The sequence below is a fragment of the Strix uralensis genome, chromosome 1 (assembly GCF_047716275.1).
Source record: "Strix uralensis isolate ZFMK-TIS-50842 chromosome 1, bStrUra1, whole genome shotgun sequence".
Taxonomy (NCBI): Eukaryota; Metazoa; Chordata; class Aves; order Strigiformes; family Strigidae; genus Strix; species Strix uralensis.
Window position 1 is genome coordinate 115,193,347 of NC_133972.1, and position 20,562 is coordinate 115,213,908.

Genomic DNA, 20,562 nt, shown 5'->3' on the forward strand with positions numbered 1-20,562 from the left:
CAGCCACATCTGAAAGTGTCAGGCTATGATCTAGAAAAAGAGTCTAACCTCAGACTATATATGTATGGCTTGATATAAGGTCACACCACAGATAAAAATCATATGTGAATAATTCTGTCATCCTATTGACACATTCACCAACACCTTTGAGAAACAAAAAATACACACAAAAAACCCAATGTCCTTCCTTGTCCGGCCTCCTTCCCTCCAAAATGATGAGGCTGGAAAAAACAACCCACTCTCTATGCCAACAATAACATACACTTCTTGTTATTCTGCTGCTTGAAAAACCCTTTCCCCACCTTGCCTTGGCAGAAACCTGTATATTCTCTTAAATGCACCAATTTTCTAGGAAATGTTTAGGTTCACTGCAATTTTTTTAATGTTTCACTCATTTGGTGCTACTCCATAAAATAATAATGCAAATATTAGCTTTTATGCACTTAGGTCCATGTTTGAAAATTGAATTCAACAAGCCTTTTTATCTTAAAATGCTTAGAAGAGAAACAAAGAGGCAGGTAAATTGGAACTGGAAGGCCATGACTGTGAGCTCTAACAAACTACATGATCTTAGCCCACTTATTTAACATTTTTTTATTGATTTTACCACCTAGAAAATGAAGGTTAAGATTTATGCTTTCTTTCCCCATATGTTATAAATAAAAACTACATGCAGGGCACCTTACAATTTCCAAGTGTTATTTTTGAGAAGTACCAGTGAGCCTCTCAGAGTTAAATATCAGCTTCTTAGGTTTGTGCTCAATCAAGCCTATGACTTTTTCTCTTTTTTTTTCAGTTCTTCATATCTTAGTGAGGTTTCAGGGGGAAAAAAAAAAAAGAGTTGAACTCAGCAAAGAGCTTGAAACTGTCCTTAACTATACCTAAATTTAGAGCTGTTGGAAGAAGTGCTCTGGTTTGGATCCAAAAGAAAACAGTGAAGCAAGTCATCAATCAGCATCTCACATAGAGATCACAGCCTTGTTTCACTTCTTCAGGTTTATTTGTGGCTTCTTTTGAATTTTTTTAATTTTTTTTTATATAAGAAAAATGAAAGGATTACTGAGTCTTTGTGTCATTATAACGCTTTTGAGGAGACTGACACTCTTGCAGCAGAACACATAAAATGAAATAAAATTTAAAAAAAAAACAAAAAACAACAGCAACAAAAAAACCCAAATCCACAACCCAAAACAAACCCTAGATGTCTGACAGTTATGTAAAAAACAACTAAAAAAAAAAAAATCAGCAAAATGTTAAAGTTTTACTTTAACTGCACCCCTTTTGCAAATGTATATCCATATATACATATATATGTCTGGAAGATAATAGTGCCTATCCAAACAGGTAAATGGGGTAAACAGTTAAATGCTTCAGCCCTTTAAGTGAACATAACATATGCTGTGCTGACAGACAGAAAAAAATTGTATATGGTTCAGTCCACAATCTGATTACATGTTAAGCACCTCCCAAGAGGCACTCAGAATTACTCAGGATTAAATCCAAGATGATTAAAATTTGTACCATGGAAAAGAAAGACCTACATTAAAAAAAAAAAAAAAAAAAAAAGCAAAAAAACTCAGTCACCTCTTACTCCTATTAGTGTAAAACTGATGGACCAGAGGTTTCTCCAAAGCAATGTGAGAAACAGGCCCCTGCCACCTTAAGAAAGTAAATACATTTTTCTGAAAAACAACAAAAAATATTCTGCCAATAAATGGATGTCAAGGATGCAAGAAGGAATACTGTCATATACCTCAGGTATGGATCTGAAGTCTTGTGAAAGACACATGGAAACACTGAAAAATTATTTTAGGTGAAAGACTCGTTTTACTGAGGTGAACAGGAATTCTGTTACATTATTTAAAAGGAATAGGATTTTACCCTGCATGATCATGTAATTAAAGTGTCAGAATGCACACACCCAGGAGGACAGAGTTAATGCTGAACACAGAATTAACATTGGTATTTCATGACTCTTGAATGATTTGCTGTGTAACCCTAACATTCATCGAATGCTGCCTTCCAAACAGAATTGCCTAGGGCTTTGTAAAATTGAATAGTGGTGGGGAGAAAATATTCCCTATTGCAGATCCATTTGCCTGAGTGTTTCTGAAGCATTTTTATCTCACAGCCCTTAAAATCTGGAGGAAGGTTCCTCGTTTCTGGATGTACAGTTAGATTGGCACCCTGCAAAGCATCCTGAACGAAAGGCAGTGCAGAACTGACCTCCCCAGGAGCAGAGCACTCTGCAGAACATGAGGCAGAGTCTGGTTGCTGCTTGCACTTCACTTGATGAGAGAAGTGAGTTATGCCAGCCCTTTGCTTGATGTAGATTCTTCACCAAGGGAAAAGGAAAAAAAAAAACCACAACAAAAACCCCCCAACCTTCCTATCCAAATCTCAGTCTTCTCAGTCCCTACCCTCCTGAAAGGATTTGAAACAAGAACGGCAATATTTTTAAGGGAAGAAGAGGGGGAGGAAGGTGACTGCTGTTCACTTCAGAGTGGTGCTACACATAATATGTTAACATACAGAAAGAAAATCACTTCTTCACCTTTTTGCTCCCCTGCGTGGGAATGCAGCTTTGGTCATGATTGCACCTCAGGAACCACACAATAAAAAGCCTCTCCAGTGAGAAGGTTAGGAACTGGGCTCATCTTATCTTATAAGATGCTCAGCAAGGATTCTGTTTCCAGGAAGATGGGCTTCCTTTTGCAAGTGCAAATTTTTATCTGTTTTTCTTACAAAATGAATTGCTGGTACAAATGTGAGTTCCAGAGCCAACAATTCATACTGCTGATACAAAAGTAGGCTGGGCACAGACTGTTTCAGAAAAAAAGGTTTGCTTTTCAGAAGATATCTGCTTGTGAATGCTAGGACTTCTGTAAAGGACAGGAAAGAGCAGACTGTGAAGCTAAAAATAACCATATACATGCAAATATCATGTACTCTAGTGCTACCACAGCATCTTTGGCCATAACATAACAATTGAATGAATATGAGAATTGCTATAGACCAAAACCAGTCTTCAGTTGAGTATTTAAAGACACTTCTTTTCCAGGAGAGAAATTCTAATTTGAGAGCCACACTTCCTTTTTCACCAGTGGGCAAGAATGCCAAATATGCCATTTTCCAGAGGCACAAGAGAAGCTCCAATCTGAGAACAAATTTGTCTAAAAGACAAAACTCACAAAGCCAAGCAGCAGCTGCATGGCATCAGAATGGAAACTGCTACGTAATCTAAAACTTAAAAACTTTCAGGACTGCTGTAATAAGAGATGATGTTTCTGACTGTAGCACATCTTTCTTTGCTCAATTGTGCAAAGTACCAGCCCAAGTTCAGAAAAGCACCTAAACACAACCATAGCTGTAATCATGAGAGTAGTTCCGCATTTAACTTGATTATTCAGTTGGCATGATTAAATTCTAAGTGCTTAACTGTGTTAACATAAACATCAAGGTTTTTGTCTCAGTAGGATGAATTAGTAAGCTGAAATTCATTGCACTCATATATTTGAAGCGGTGGATTTCAGATTACTTCATCTCCTTTTCTGTAAGCATGCCATTTTGCCAAAAGCTGTCACTCCCTTGTTTTCTATGCATTTGCTATATTTTAATGAGAAACTCTATTTATTGATTCTGATATTAGGTAGAAAAATGGGGTTTTCTTTCAATAAGATGATTACACATAAACGTTACATAGAAACCAAGAGGGTTATTTGTTTGTTTGTGGGCTTTTTTCCTTCATAATTGCTGAAAGAAGTGTATTACCCACCAGCACAAGGCAGCGAATGAGCTAAGGCCCAGATTCACAGCTGTACTCAGTGTGCTCCACTCCACATGCAGCGGTGGGCATGCAAAACGAGCCATTTGAGATGCCCTCATGTAAGGGCTTGCTCTGCACTGGCCTGGTGCCCATCAGAAGGAAGGTAAAGCCACAAGGCTATGTTATGCACTGAGGGCAGCAAGGCCCCCAGGGTGTCAATCTGTCAGGCAACGTCAAAGCAAAGCAGTAATGCAGACATGCCCTCCTTTTTACTTGTCACACCCTCAGATGCCTGATTCTTTCTCTCTTGCCTTCAGTAGTGCTGATTTTTAGGGAGCAAACAACATAGCACAGAACTTCTATTTTCTGGGACTAGCTTTTAACTCTTATAAAAGAATATTCATAATTATGTTTCTCTATTCTTATGTAAAAAAATACATCTAATACTAGTAATAAAATATTTTCTTTGTATCAGTGGTGGTAAAACACTTTCATTATCATACCCCTTTAAAGAAGCATAGCTAATACTTAGAGCTCTTAAAGAAAATTGCAAGAGAAATCAGGAACGTAATATGTTGCTGTTTTCAAGTGCTAAACATTTTTCTTTTTCAAACTACGAAACTTTGTTCCAACCTGGCTTAAGTTAACCATGTTGACAGAATTACAATTTTCAGGTTGCACTATATAAACACATCAAAAAGCAAACATCTGCACCCTCCAAAGTTTGTTTAAATCCCCTACCTTTCCTACATAGAGTGGGTCTGTACCCATGTATTCTTCCAGCACAAAGAACTGATTCCACACCCAGCTGCGTTTGGTTCTCGTCCTCCCTGATTGAAAGTAGGGCTTTGACCTGGACCTTGAGACCTCTGCTTGATTCATCCCAGAAAGACACAGGAAAAGAGCTAGTATCTGCAGAAAATGGCAGAACTCCACTTTGCCCAACTTCATCTTTTTTTTTTTTTTTTTCCCCGTGAAAGAAAAAACCTTGATGAGAGCGGGCACAATTCCAGTTGTCTCAGTAGCTCTAGCCTCCGGCAGGGTGTCAGCTGGGAGTCCAGAGATAATAATTTGTGGAGTGGTCGATTGGAAGAAGTCACCACTTCTGAATAGCCTTCACCAAAGAAATGGTGTAATAGGTACCTAAATGGGAAAAAGACAAGAACTGTTGTCAGAACTTCTTTTTTTTAAAAAAAAAGAATGCAAATTCTTTGCAGCTTTCACATAATGTATCAAACATGTTCATTTATTATTTTTCTCATCATCAACACAGTTGAGTTTACATAATAAGTCTCTGAGAGTTTAGAGAGTATTCCTTGGATGTCATTACTACTGCTGATACAGCTGTATTTATAGCTATAAAGTTTTCTCATGACTGTTCTGTTAATACACCAGTTTCCCCAGTACAAATGCTGAATTTATTTCTCTTTAAAGCAAGTGTAGTTATTTACAGTTATTTGGTTTGATTTTTCCTCCTCTGCCTGCTACAGTCTGCTTGACTTGCCATTACCATGATATAATGACAAACCAGCTACAGGCTGGAAGTTATATTAATGGCAAGGACATATGTTAGCTTAACTCTCTTCCATATAACTGAAAAGTAAAATAAAGGAGTATAAGATGAATCGGAACAATCTGATTGATTCTTAGTCACAGTACACCAGATGTTATGATTTGTTCTGATCTGAATCTGACCTGCTAAAAAGCTCTCAGAGTCTCCTCACTTTTTACTACATTCCTAAAGCAAATGTCAGGTACGGTAAGTATGTTACACTAGTTTAGATACTTATACAAAAATATGTTCAGAAAAATCAGAGAATAATATGATTTTGTGTTTTCAATGAAACATTGATTTAATGACGAATGATTTTTCAGCACTAACACATACCATTTTTGTCTTTTTGTGCATCTTGTCTCTTTTTATTTCAAAATCTTGATCATTTAATAACTAGTAGAACTCACTAAAAAAATAATCATTTACAAAAAGCCCCCCACAAAACCTTGAATAATTAAACAAGTCTTTTTTTCTACCTTTTACAATTGTGAGCCTTCTCTGGTCAAGTAAAAACTCATACTTAGTATATAAAGTTTTTAAAAGTATAAGTTCTATCAGTCAGAACTAAAAGTAGCTTTGCCTTTCAAGGGGAATCACCTGCACTATCCCCAGGTAAGCAATGCTTTCTCTGAAATACACATCCTCCTTGTCTGAGGGAGCAATGAAGCAGACAAGAATTTAAGATGTGCCAAACACAAGGTGAAAATGAGGATGAAATTAAAACAGATAACAAGGCATTCATTTGGAGTAAACCGCTACTACTTAGGAAGCCATGGAAGAAAGATTTCATCCTTTCTACATTTAATTAATCTAAAAAGGCTAGACATTAAATCACATACACATTAAATGCTCTAGATAGATTATCATTATATCCCTACCCACTACTATTAAAACTGAGTGAAATGTGATCTCTGCTGTTTTCAGTATGTCAGGCTCTTTTAGCTACAGAATGCCTATGCATTGTTCTGCCAAAGGTACCTAGAGGGCAGAAACATGAAACAAATAAAAAGCTCTTCTGATTACAGACTGTATTTAAAGCCTTTTTATAGTAATCCCTTCTGTGGTACTGCCCTGCACCAGAAAGGCTTTACTTAGAGACTGGTGGGATAAACCACAAACCCACTGAGCATGTTTGCTAAGCAGCAGCAATTTGAAAGCTTCCATATGTGAAAATCCAGTGTCTCCCTACAGGCAAAACAAAGAGAATAGGCAATGTCTTACCTAAAGACCCTAATTTCCAAAATGTGATACTATAGTTGTAACAGGCATCTCTCCAACATGGACCAAGATTCTTTTTGCGGCGGGATTAACACGCAAGCATCATCCTCGCTAGCAGAGCATAGTTTAAAATTATTAATCTCAACTAGTCATAGTCCAGTTTTGATCTGGTCCTTTGGGTGAATCATGACTATATGCCATAGTAATTACTGAGAGCATTGCCACGAGTGTCAAGGAAAGTAGCTGTGCTTCCTTGGTGATATGTTCACTTCCTACTGCTCAGTTCAAATAAAATAAGTGTTGTTTGTAGTACAGGCTGTTTATTCACCCTTTACTTTCCCTCTCTGTGTCTAAGTTACATCAGGTTAAAGACATCTGATATTGATAAACTGTCAGTTTATTTCAAAGAGGCAGCAGATTGTTATTTAACAGAGATAAAAATATGAAATGGATTTTCTTAAGAAATGTCAGTAAAACATTTACAATATGTTATAGTCTTTCCACGAAGCAGTTCAAAATGTCTTATTCTTGCTCTGAGCAGACATTTCAAACCTAGAATTGCTCTAACCTTTATCTCAAACAGTGTTCTCTTATATCCTTTCTTTTACACCTGCAGGAAAGTATGAAAGCCACCATATGGAGTGCCATGGTCCCCAGCCACACACCACAGCACAGAACTGAAAAATGCACCCAAAATACCAACTGAAAAACAGTCCATATGCTAGACAGCACAATCTGATGAAAAGCAGAATACTCACACCCCCTGGAAAAAAAAAAAAAAAAAACAAACAAAAAAAAAAAACCAACCAAAACTGTTGTCATTTACTCATTCTCAAATGCTTAAACAACACAGTCTCCAGAATTCCAATTATTTTTATTCAGTGGTGTGGCAGCACTTTCTACTCTGAAACATTCTTCCCTCCCTTCCTCCCCTTCTTCAGGATAAGGCTTCATATTCCTCTTAGAGCCCTTTTTTTTTTAGGTTTTTATTTATAGTTCTTTCAGCACATTGCCTTTTGAGTGTGATACTTCCCAAAGAAAGAGTAAAAGTGTCTGGTATTTAAAAATCTTTTCTGTTTTGGGAATAATTATTTATTAAATTGCATTTCATTACCTTTTTTACTGATCTAGATATACATATTTATATTGATTTAAAAAAATATATATATATTTCTGCCCAAGCGTAACTAGCACTTCAACATCACCTGCTCTGTGAGGTCCTCAAGTATGGAGTCCACAAGTCCACATAAGCAACATCACAGCATTCATAAAACTGAAAACTAAAAGGTGCTGTTGGGTTTTTTTATCCTCCTCAAGGCATAACTTCAGTGTTCAGGGTTGCACTTGCAGCAGTGGATGTGACTAACACTGACAGCAATAGAGGGAATGCAGTGCTCTGATTCCAGTGCCTTCTCTGTCATTTGTGTTTACAAGCTTGAGTGTGAAGGCAAAACTGACCTGCAACCATTTTGTATTTTGTGTTTAAAGATGTTCTTTTATAAAATGGTATCACTTTCTTCACAAACAGAACTCAGAGTACACAGAACTGAACCATATTTGCACTTGTAATTGATGTCATTAATTACCCTAAGACAGAAGTGCACCTTTACATCTTATTTCTGGATCTCCAAAATGTTAATCCCCTCCCCAAACAGGGACAAAATGCAATCATGTCTCCTCACTCAAGCTTTGCCTACATAAAAAGTAATTTAAGCTTTAAAAACAAAATTGTCTGCTGGTATATTTAAAGCACTAGGCTCTACCTTTCTCTTCTAAACTTGTATTCCCAATTTACTTTCATATAGTCCTGACAATCACAAATATGAAAAATATAAAGTATAAAAAACAGTGTGTAATTCAACGAGTATGTTCTGTGATCTGGACTGTGCATGTAGTATGTCTTGCCAGAGCAGTAACGTGCTGTCTATGTGAACAGCTATAAGAATCCAAAACAAATACATAAATAATATCCACTAAATATCTAATCTCTCATGTTTGTGTTCTTAAATAGCTGGTTGATATATAAAACATTCAGACTGAAGAATATACATTTGAAAAAATAATAACCTCCTTATTCAATATATACCATAAAACTTACATTTTCTCCCATCTGCTGTATAGAAATGGAACTATATTTAAGCCACAGTCTAGTAGCAGAAGTGTTCTGGTGAACACTGCTGATCTGAAAAATGTTACTACTCTACTTTGCCAAAACAATCTGCTAGTGTCAAAAAGACACTATTATGCACTGTCTCTGAGGGACAATCTTGATTTGTTGAAAACATTCAGATCATGAATAAGATCCTCAGCTTTAAGGAATAGTTCCCCTCACTGCAAGCAATTAAGGGTAATTTACACCCACTGAAAATCTCTCTGAATATTTTGCTTTGCTCCATAATTTCTAAAACAACACATCAAGACTAGTCCTTGCTGTTTGTGTGTAGCAGTGAGCACCAGCAGATATGGACAAAACACATCTTCAGTCTCCTAGATATCCTCATGGAAGCCCTCTTTCCCCACCCCTGAGATTTCCCCAGCCTTGTAGGGCCATTTGCTGAAGGGTCTTGAGATCATCTTTGTACCACCTAACCTTTACAGTCAAAATGCAAATTCCTGCAGACTTCCACTCACACATTGCTACCAGTGTCACAGTGCCATCATAATCTATGAACCACATAATTTCCCTGTCAACCTCTTCAATCTAACATGGAATTTTGTCCTTCACCGTATATGGTCCTAAGGTCTTTCCAATGTACAAAATTCTTCAGGAAGAAGTGGAAATCCAAAACCTTTTCCACTACTAAACTCCTCCAGTCTGGATTACATTTGTCGATTTTGAAATCTTAGAATGAAGTTTTGAACTCCTATGGCATTTCTTCTCCCTGTGCCCACCCCCACCCCCACCCCCCACCCCCCTTGTTCTCCTCTCATCAACATTGCTTCAATTTTTGATAGCATTGCAAAATCTACTGTGTAAACCTGGACCCCAGTCTCTGAAAGTGCAGCCCAGACATCTGCTAGTAAATCTTGCTTTAGCTTGGTCAATAGTGCACAGTTATCCCTTGTTTGGGTTTTTTTCCCTCTACTTTAGTCATTCAATAAAATAAGACCTTGAGTGTTGAGATAATTCTGAGGGTGACTGTTGCCACTGGATCTTGAACCTTGATCCCTTAAACACAGTGGAATCAGCAGGTGAGCCCCCTGACAGCTGAACTACCCTCACTGAAATATTTATGTTTTGACATTCAATTTTACAATGCCCATTGGAAAGGGTGTCACTTTCCATGGCAGAGAAAATTCCCCTTTGTTATGAGCCTGCAGTTCCTCTCTGTCACACACCCTAAATATCCTTGAGACAAAGGATTTATAGAAGATAACATGTCTAATTATCGCAACGTCTGGTTATCATATTTTCAGGGAAGGAAAAAAAAAGGAAAAAAGGAGGGTGCCTTGGAGCAAGTGAGGTGGGGACTGACCCTTCCATGAAATGAAGCTCTGCAAGTCAAGGCAGTACAATGAAACCTATTAACTCCCTGTGCCAGATGACATTACAACTACAGACCACAACCTCCTGCCGCTAACTGGCCTAAATATTCACATGGGAGATCTGTAAATGTAGTGCACATCCTGCAGTCTGCATCTGGTTATCAAGCAAAAAACTATCACTACTCCAAACATATGGTGCTGTTACACTAAACTGGCTCCAATACCCTCTGACTCAGGTGGAAGGACCTGATGAGACAATAGAAAAACACTAGGCACACTTCAATAAATGATACAGATTCAAAAAAATGTGTAAAGAAAACCAAGCAACAGCTTTTGGTCTTTCATATTGCTCTGCAGTTGATCATAAGATTGTATGTGGCTAGAGTGCTAAGTTGTTTAGGTTGTTGATAGGTTTCTTTTTTCCCCTAAGAAAAATTAACAAAAGAAACATTTAAATTTTTTTAACATAACTTTCTCCATGTGAAAGTGCTTTGTTGGATTTTCACCTTGCTATGACACATTTTATAGATCTAAGTTGCTGGAAAGGATTATGCTAATTTGATCAGTTATTGAAAAGAAACGCTAGCAGTATTTGTATATCTGTGACCAATCAAGTTAAATATTTAAATTTCCACAAGCTCAGTTTCTGCAGCCTCATTCAAGCTGAGGAACTTCACGTAATACCTAGGGATGACTTTCTTGCAGAACCGCTGAATTCCCAGAGGAGGCACTCCTGCATTACTGCTTAGAGTTAAGCCTGGTTTGATGGGAAGAACCGAAGTAACCATCATCTATTTTATGCACCCTTCCTCAGCTAGAATTTAATGATTTTTATTGCCACGAGAAAACAATACCCAGTAGTAACATGAAAGTGTACATGAAAAAAAATGTGCATGATAAACTAAAAGAAACTGAATGGCTCAAGAAAGGCCTTCACTGAAGAACTGCTGAACACATCAGAAGCCAATAGCCGAAAACATAGACAGAAACTTACTAGCCAGCCTGTCACTAAAACTGACTCCTAAGCAGCATATTCATCTGCAAACCATTTGAAGTTTAAAATATTTTCTATTTTCATTGCACACTGAAGTAAATTTGTGAGTTGAATACTTTTGAGAAAAGGCTTAGCTAGGTTTATAGCAAAGTAGGACTTTAACTTAGAGTAGAACAGCCTACGGTTTTGCATTAATAATGATTTTCTTCAGTCAAGTCTCTGCTGAAGAAACAGAAAAATATGGACACAACATGCACATGCACACAGTTATACACACAGGATAGGCAAAGATCTACATGGATGCTATATCCATTCTCATCAGATAATTCATGGATGATCTGCAGTTACACAAATGCTTTATAGTTACCCTTTTATATAGAAAGATAAGAATGCTTGGCTATTAAATCAATAACAAATAATCAAGAGTGCTTTGCTATTAAATCAATAAAAGTAGACCTATGAGAGTTGTGAGGCTGTCATCTGACTCTTAACACAATTCTAATGACCTCCATCAGCCTTTAATTACAGTAAAGTTTCCCATTATAACTGTGAAACACCCTCTGATTAAAACTGCAGTCTTTAATGGCTTTTTGCAAGAAAACAGTCTACATTACTGATGTTTGTATTTTTATTCACGTTAACTGATATACACTTCTAACATGCAGTGGTAGCTCAGATTACCTTTGATATTTCCCTAAGATTCCAGGTAGTTTTTAATCTATATTAAGTACTCAAACCCAAGATATTTGACATACTTAACATTAAAAGTTGTCAGAATCAGCTTTTAGCTCCTTTGTTCTTCTCACTTTGCTGTGGATTTTTTTGCAATTGTTTTTTAAATCTTACTTAGCCTTTCTTCATGACCCTAAAAAAGAAGTGTGTCTAGATTAGATCCCCTGGCAGTTGCAGGTTGGAGAGCTAAAAAGTGTGCACAAGGACTTTAAACAGGATGTCACATTTGGTCCCTAGATAGTTCCTCTGGATTTGTTTAGTGGGATTTTTGTTCTTTTTTTTTCCCCCAAAGATGATAACACACTGGTTGCACTGAACTAGCTCTAATGAGGCACAGTTGTATTATCTCTAAACATCCTCACTTCACTTTTGCATCTTTAAAACTCTTACAATATTGCTAAAAGCAAATCAGCATCATTTCCCAACTGATCTTTATCTGTTGACCTGTTGTACCTTCAGAAGCTATATTCCAAGTAAACAATTTACTTACGCAACTTTCATGCTATTGCCCATCTAAATAGCTCTTCACCTGAGATTATGCAGAACTATCTTTTTTAGAAACAGAATAAATATCTAACTTTCACCGGTAACAATTCCCTGCAAACTTCACGTAATGTAACAGGGAAACAATAAATTTAATAAGGGTAGAAAAGTAAAGTTACACATCATTGTCAAGGAGAGACTGGTTCAGAAACTGGCATTCTTAAGAGTTTGGCTCCTTTATGTATTTACTTATTTGTCCTGGAAAAGCGATTTATTTTCTGCAAAGCTGTACAATCACCTATGTTTTAGATGAAAAATGGCAAGGCAGTATGTCTTGTTAGAGAGACTATAAAGTATGCGCTGCCCTTTCAAGTCTCTACTTTGACTTGAGAAGTTATCTATCAGAACACAAGATTTTATCCTTGCAATGGGAAAAGATTAAAGTATCAACACTTCAGTTCCCAGAATCAGAGTGCCTCACTAGTCTCAGTCTCCCATCCCTCCCTAAATGCCCCGATTTGCTGGGGAAGATGTCGCTTGCAGGATCCTGGCTCACCTGAACTACCTCACCTTTTGAGAGCATGAGTGTAAAGGCTAAATCTTATCTCAAAAAGGGATATTTTTTCCTGCATTTAGCAACCAGAAGTCTGAGGATCCAGGTCACAAACGACTTGCTACCGGTGCACACAACCTATTATAGGAAAGCAGGACATGCCTGTGCGTGGATATGTGGATAGATGGGGGGACGGGGCGGAGGGGGAAGGGTCAGTATCAGCCAAGCACTGCAGAGCTAGCCTTACCAGCTGAATACTAATGAAAGAAATAAGCTCCCATCATTTCAACATTTGCAAACTCTAGAACATCCTTGACATAAAAGGAGGAAAGCTCTGGGAAATAACTCAGGAAATTTTCTGGCCTCAGTAATCTTTTGCTCTGTAGCATCACTGCCGGACTCGGATCAAGCAAGACAGCCGCTCTGGTGTGGCATAAAGGACTGAGGTAGTCAGGACTTAGTGCTGCCTACATTTTGCAGAAGTCTGAGGCCCTCCCTTCCCCCCACCTCACCTCCCCGCTTCTCTGTGAGACTTCTCCAAAGAGTCAGAGAGATGCTATTGTTCTCTTATTTTTTCAGAAGGTGCACACTCGCATATAGCGTTAGTGCTCTTACTTTCCGCGGTTCCCCTCCCCGGCTGGTGCCGGTGCTCCCGCGGCCGCCCCCGAGCACTGGGAGAACGGAACTTGCCGCTGCGCCCGCGGCCGCGCCGCCCGGCTGCCCCCGCCGAGCCACGGCCCGCGGCCGAGCGGCGGCAGTTCGGGGGCACGGGGCGGGGGGAGACGAGCCGCACACTGCCCTCTCCTGCAACTACTCCGATCCCCCTCTGCCTACATAGGAGAGGAGGGGAGGGGAGGGGAGGGGAGAGAGGGAAGCAAGGGAAAGCACAGGTGCAGCCGCACTTACCTGCTCCCCCTCTCCCTCGGCGCCCCGGCGCAGTGAGGATTTTAATCCCAAGGGCCGACGGTGCCTCCGCGGCGAAGTGCTGGCGGGATGCTGCCGGGCGGGGGCCGGGCTGCTGGTGGCGGGGCTCCCTCCTGGCATGGGGGCTGCGCGCCCACCCGCGCACTCGCCCGCACCCGCGGAGGTAGGAGCGCCGCCGCGCCGCTCCGCTCCGCTGCTCCTCCTCCTTTTCCTTCTCCCCCTCCTGCGCGGCGCGGCGCGGCACGGCCAGCCGCTGGGCACACGGTGGGAGAAGTGGGTGCCGGTGCCAAGCCCAGCTCCGACTGGGTGCGGATCGTGGCTGCGGGAGGAGGAGGAGGAGGAGGAAGAGGAGGGAGGGAAGGAGGGGGGAGGAGGGAAGAAGGCAAAGGAGGTGGGGATGCTGCTCTGGGCAGGGGATATCACCGCTCGGCGGCCGGAGCCGGCTGCCAGCTCCGTCCGAGGGTGGGCGGCGGAGGCACCGCGACTCTTTGTACCTCCCGAAGACCCAGCGGTGGCTATTGAAAAGGGATCCAGGGAGCCAGCAGCCTGACCGGCCCCACTCCCCCCCGCCTCTCCTCCCCCTCCTCCTCCTCCTCCTCCTTGACAGGATATACAGATGGAGTCCTTTGGATAAAAATCAGGAGCCGGGCTAGGGGGTGGGGCGGGAGCCAAATCTATCTCCCGATTTGCATTTGAAACGCGGAGCTGAAGGAGAGAGTTTAAGAATTTTTTTTTTTATATATTCCTCCCCCCGCCTCAACTTGTCCTAGAAGCCGCGATCAATTGAGCTCCCTAGGTGTGAAGGCAAAGTCGTAAAACTAGTCCGAACTTGCGGGGTCCCTGCTTTACAGTTTTGCCCTTCCAGGCTCCTCAGCCTGCCCTGCTTCCACTTGCAAAACCCACACCTCCTCCCCTGGCCCCTTCCCCAGGCTGGCGGTGGGGAAGCTGGGGGCCGGGGTCCCCTCTCCTGGTCCCGGGGCCGCAGCGCGGCTCTCCCGGGACAAGGCACAGACCTGCCAGGGACCTACTCAAGGGGCCTAAACCCCCGCACCCCTGCTGCCCCCAGCCTCCCTAGTGCTGCTCTCCCTCCTACACGGCCCCTGTTTAAAGCGGCGGATTCGGGGGGGGCGGGGGGCGGGGGGGGGCGGGGGCGAGGAGGGAGGAGAGGCAAAAAAAAAAAAAAAACCAAAAAAAAACAAACACAAAAAAAACCCCCAGGTGTTTCCATAGAATAAACGGTGGAGAGGGGCGACTGTGCCCGTGCGGGAGCTCTGCGCAGCGGTGGGAGGAGAAGGCGCGGTGTCAGGCGGGGGCTGGTGCCTGGCAGCACCCACACAGAGACCCGCAAGCCCAGCGCTGCCCGGGGAAGCCGCTCTGGGAAATGAGCACCCGCTTTGTCTGCACTTCGTCCGGCTGCGAAAGCGGCAGCACAAACTTTCTGCCTCATTTCAGCACTGCTGAAGCCTTTTGGGGCTGCAGAATGAAACAGACCTGCAACAGAAACGTGATCACCCAAGAGCCAGGACGCCTCCTGAAAAAAAAGGCAGAGGTTCCAAATGTTGACAGAGCTGCTGAACTGACATTTTCCACGGACAAAAATATTTTTAACACGTACTGTTTTTAGAACAATGGATCCTACCAAGGGCAACTGTAAGAAATGAGCCTTGGCCAATGTCTTTTGATTTATAACTTTACCAGAAAAGCATTCTCAACACACTATGAACAAACTAATAATGTGCATTTATAATTAATTTTCATTCCTATTATACATTATACTGTGAAGTGTGGTGTCAAGAACACCACAAGAATTAATGGGAAGATAAAGTCACTTAAAAAAAAAAAAAAAAAAAAAAACCAAAATAATTGGTTTGGATCTCAAAGGATATTTTTAATCATTTTAGGTTTGGAATTTGTTTGTAGCCTTTTAATACATAAATGCACGAATATTTTAATAAGTGTAATGAGTAACTGTGATGTGTTCCTTGTCTTTTAGCTTAATTTTCTGACATGTGATTTCCAATGTCACCCTTCTAATCAGAGAGAGGTAATTCAGCATCATAGCATTTGTAAACTGAAGAAGTGGTTTAAAGAGAGCAACTAGAAGCAATCTTCATTCTCCAAGTTATGGAGCGTCTGAGTGCATGGTTACAACTTAATAAGATGTATTCAGGCAAGAAAATCCTGAAACATGATTGCACACAGTTGCTTAAGATTGTAATTAAGGATTCTTTTTTCCTTTGTCCTTCCTCCAATCCCTAATTCATCTTTCACAAACTAATCAAAATAAGACTCTTTGCACTGATCCTTAGAGGACAAAATTCAAGGACAGATTATCTTTTTTCCTCACTAAATATCACAAACACCTCTGCTTTATCTTCTTTCAAATTCATTCAGAGATGTAACCAGTACATGGAAACCTTATCTTTTCCTACTTAATTCGGTAGCTATGACTTCAGTGGTGAAAATAGAACAGATTAAAAATAGAGGGAAAAAAACTTTGTTTGGGAATAGGATATTACAGAAAGAGAATTTACAAGGGGTCACACATTTCATAAACTTTACCTAACATCTTCAAACTTTTTCTTTCCTCTTCATGTTCAAAATAGGGACTAAACAGTTTTACGATCACTTAAAATCTTTATAAAGGAAGGATTCTTTCTTATTAACTTTGATTCTTATCCAGATATTACTAATAGAGAATTGGAATAGCCAATTATCACCCAATTAAAAGTATAGACCTTCACAGAGTATTTCATTATGTTCTTACTAACTTAACAGACCTCTCTCAAGGATGTGCTTTATGTTCCAAAAATCTATATTCTCTAAAGCAAAACCTTTCATTAAATGATATGTCTGTAAAAACATTTTAACTTATTTTTACTGTGTTGAAAATAGGATAGATATTTCTGTCTGATTATTTTTCTAAATGCTTATGCTGTCATATCAAAATAAAATGTATTAAACCCTTTGACTTTCATGGGAGCAAAACAGCCCAGTGACTCCAAGCAAAAAGTGTGACTAAGCAGAGCAATTTAATTTCGTTGCACAGGCAATATAAAGAAGCAATTATTCTTAGTCACTTTTGGCAATCTACCATTTTTAGTAACATAAGCAAATGTATATTTTTTTAATACAATTTGTTCTTGACTGTCTTGATTGCGGGTTTTTGCCAATGAGTCAGTCCATTCCAATACATTGACTGTATCATTTTGGCTGTAATCCATACTTACAGTGCTGTTGTATTTCTTTCTAATATATTTTGTAGTGCATTTAGTCATCTTGAGAGTTAGGGTGTACCATTTCCAGAGGAAAGTCTACGATTTGTAAAAACAAACATTGGACCATGCTAGACTGTCTCTTAGGTAGGCCCTGTACAGGTTAACTGCAGGCCATCAAAGAGTGCATTGGTACGGACACCTTTCCCATCTTTTGACTTCTTAAAGTGTCAAGGATGCCTTTTCACAGCACAAGCTGTGCTGCTGTTCTGTGTAGTGGATCTATAGGCAGATTTAGGACCACAAAATCTGCTTTGAAACATGCTCTCAAATGCTTCTTAGACAATGAGAGCTTTGATGGCCCCTGGTTAGGGAGGATTTTGACCTGAAGGAGAAAACAGAAAGGTTTTATAGTTGCCTTCAGTCCCCTGAGCCACTGACAGTGTCTCAACATTAACATTTCTAACTCATAATATACATTCTGAAAAAAAGCAATGTCTGGTAACTGCTACCTGGATGCTGGTAATTCATTGACTGTGTGGGCAGAAATAACTTCCATTATGCACTCAGCAACAGCTTGCAGAGTTCCTTCAATGTGAGAATGTATTATGCTCAGAGGCAAAATGATAACTTTTCCTTACTTTTCCTAAAAATTTGTATGGGTATTAGGCTTTCATGAGGCAAGTCAGAGAGCTTGCAGTTTAAGATCTTTTTTAAAGGAAAACACTTCTTACCCCCATTAGCACATGGTTGCCCTATACAAGCACTAATGTCTCTATAAATGACTCTTAGAAAAGGACTTCTGCTGTCCAGAGATATCATTTACAGGTGGCTATAATTCTGATGTGAATTTCTCACCTTCTGTATCACATGGGAAGTCACTGACCATTGCTGTGGTTACACTGGCTCTGATTCAAATCTAGAACCGAGCATTGCTGGTCTTCTGTCTTCTTTTGTTTTCATTTCTACAACTAGCAGAAGGAATAACAAAAGGCCTATTGCAACTGAAGACACTCACTGCCTTTAACAAAATACTCAATACAGGAATGTCTCTGCCTTTCCATGTCCTCCTGGTTATGGCTTAATTTCCTATTGAAACTGATTTTTGGAGGCAATTACACTGTTGCCTATATTCCAGGAGTTTTGCCCACCCATTGTGGAGCCACAGTAATTATGGACACCTACCTAATAACCCCCCAAAGCTCAGGAACATGTTCTTTAGAAGATATTTTGCAGAATGTTCTCTAATGATATGGCATCCAAAAAGACATAATAATATGAACTAAATTGTAACAAATAACAATATGCTGATTCAGTTGGTGAATTTATGAGATCTCTTTATGTATCCATAAGCTCCTCTTCCATCTAGGAAGTGTTACCTTATCAATTCAGCATTACCATCATGGCTCCACCTTTTCCTCTCTGGTTCCTCTGTATTTTCTCTTGAGTTTCCACAATCTTTTCATGACATATTTGGCCCACATATACTGACGAATCTGGTTAACTGATATATTTGCAAGAATGGTATTCTTCTTCAGAAGTAAATCTAGTTAATCTAGGGCAATGTAACTGTAAAAGTAACAAGAAGTTACTGTTGTCTAAGAATAAATGTGAATGAAGATAAAAATGGGGTTTATGTTGTCAGGAAGAACAGAAAAAGGCAACAGAGGGAGTTGTAGGAAAGGAACCTGTAAAGTTAAGAAACTGTAGATAGGAGACAGCCTTGTTTAATCATAAGGAGGCTCCAAAATTAGAAGAAAAAGAATCTGCCATTGAGGGTAATTTATTAGTCACACAGCAGTAAGAGCGGCACAAGGAGAAATCAATTGAAAAACAACTGCATGGAAAGAATTTTTAAAATCTCACAAGAAGACGGTGGCAAATGGCAGGTAGGCTGTCAGAAGACTGAAAAGAGAAATGGAGAATTTCATTATGGCCACACAGGAATGGGTTATTTGTACAAGCAAGGATAGATGGCTTAAAAAAGCCCTAAGACCAGAATGTAGTCTGTGTGGCCAGGCTCCAGATGCTATTCATCATATTGTAAGTGGATGTACCAAGCTGGCCAGCACTGAGATAGAATACGGCAAGACAAAGCTGGCAGTGTTGTGCACTGAGTGCTCTGCAAGGAGTATGGCTTACCAATAATGGAAGTAAAAAAAATCAGCAGCAGTCAAAGAAAGGTGCTGAAAATAAAAACGATAAAATTATTTTACAAACATTAGAATTAAAAAAACAAACAAACAAACAAAACAGCTAGGAAATGAGATATTATAAGACAATTAAAAGGGAGGAAGAATGGTTAAAAAAGCCTTTTTTCCTGTTTCATTCAAGGAGATTGTTTAAACAAAACTGCTAGGAAAGGCACAGTCAGGGCAGAAGTAGAAGAAAATTCAGTTTCTGAGAAGTGCAAAGAAAGTGTCAACTACTTGTGTATCCCTGGACCTGCACTAACATTGCAGTCATACTGAGGAAGTTAAACAGTAGCTCTGTAACAGACCTCACATAGATATGTTTATGAGCATCTCTTGATGAACACAATAGTTCTAATTGTAAATAAATAAATCCACAAACAGTTGGGTCTTGGATTAATGCTTCATGCCAGCAAGATCCTGCTGATGGAGAAGCATCGTCACCATTTTTATAACCAGCGCTCCTCTCTTTTCAGATGTATGCAGAAAAAACTTAGGTTAGATAAGTTTCTGTTGAATATTAAGCTCAATTCTGCAGGGCATTCACACTGTGGCACAACTAAGGTCAATTTTTCAGAGGAATTGCAATCTAGACTGAAAACACTTGCCTGATCCTATGAAAAGTTATACATAGGAAGTCCAATTGACTTCAGGGAGTTTTGCATGCTTCAGGGGGCTGCTACTGAGTAGCAGTCATCTGAAAATCTGCAGCTAAGTTACTTGTGAAAAATGCCAATATATACACAAAAAACCCCCAGTAACTGCCCATGCACAGCAGGATGTATCACTTCAGGTCAGTCTATACTCTGCATCAACTATACAAAATTAATGTGAAATGCCTCCCCCACTGACCTCTAAACCCGAGCCTGATTTCAGTGTTCCAGGGTAGTTTGTCAACACAACCTTGAATGCTCGCATGAACAAAATCAGAGATGACAGCTGCAATTTTAGAAAACTTTTCTGAATAATTGGCCCAAATTACGTATAGTCCTGCATCGTGACTGGTATTCAAGATACTCATAACCTTCCCTGCTAAGTAAGAAAATTTTATTTATTTGTATGTTTTTCCCCTCACCACAGCAATAATTGGACAAGCTCTTTCTCTTTCAAAAAAACCCTGAAACCAAAGACAAAAAACAAGTCAAAAAACCACCAACAACCCCAAAACACTAAACATTTACAAAACATACAATCTGAGCATTATAAGCACAAGAAACACTACAAGCAAGGAGTATGCTACTGACCCTTCTTTTTCACCTTCGGGCAATCAAACTTTTCATGTCTGAATGTTAACCTAAATGCTAAATTGCTATACGTGAATATTTATGGAGAAAGAATTCTAAACCAGCGTGTAAGCAGTTGTATAGGAAACATGAAAATATCTTCCAAGTGAGCTAAGAGAAAAAATGTGACTGTCTTCATCATCTTGAACTGCCCACTCTCA

At 39.8% G+C, this 20,562-nt stretch overlaps 1 protein-coding gene across 1 annotated transcript in view; it reads right to left on the reverse strand.

Moving 5' to 3' along the window:
• Positions 1-14,204, reverse strand: part of CDH7 (cadherin 7) — an 82,784-nt gene extending 68,580 nt beyond the window's left edge. The window contains exons 1-2 of the mRNA XM_074877663.1: positions 13,694-14,204; positions 4,508-4,909 (exon numbers count right to left, since the gene is read on the reverse strand). Of these exons, the coding sequence (XP_074733764.1) occupies positions 4,508-4,717 (210 nt within the window). The 5' untranslated portion in view covers positions 4,718-4,909; positions 13,694-14,204. The remainder of the gene's footprint in view (positions 1-4,507; positions 4,910-13,693) is intronic.
• Positions 14,205-20,562: the final 6,358 nt, after the last annotated feature.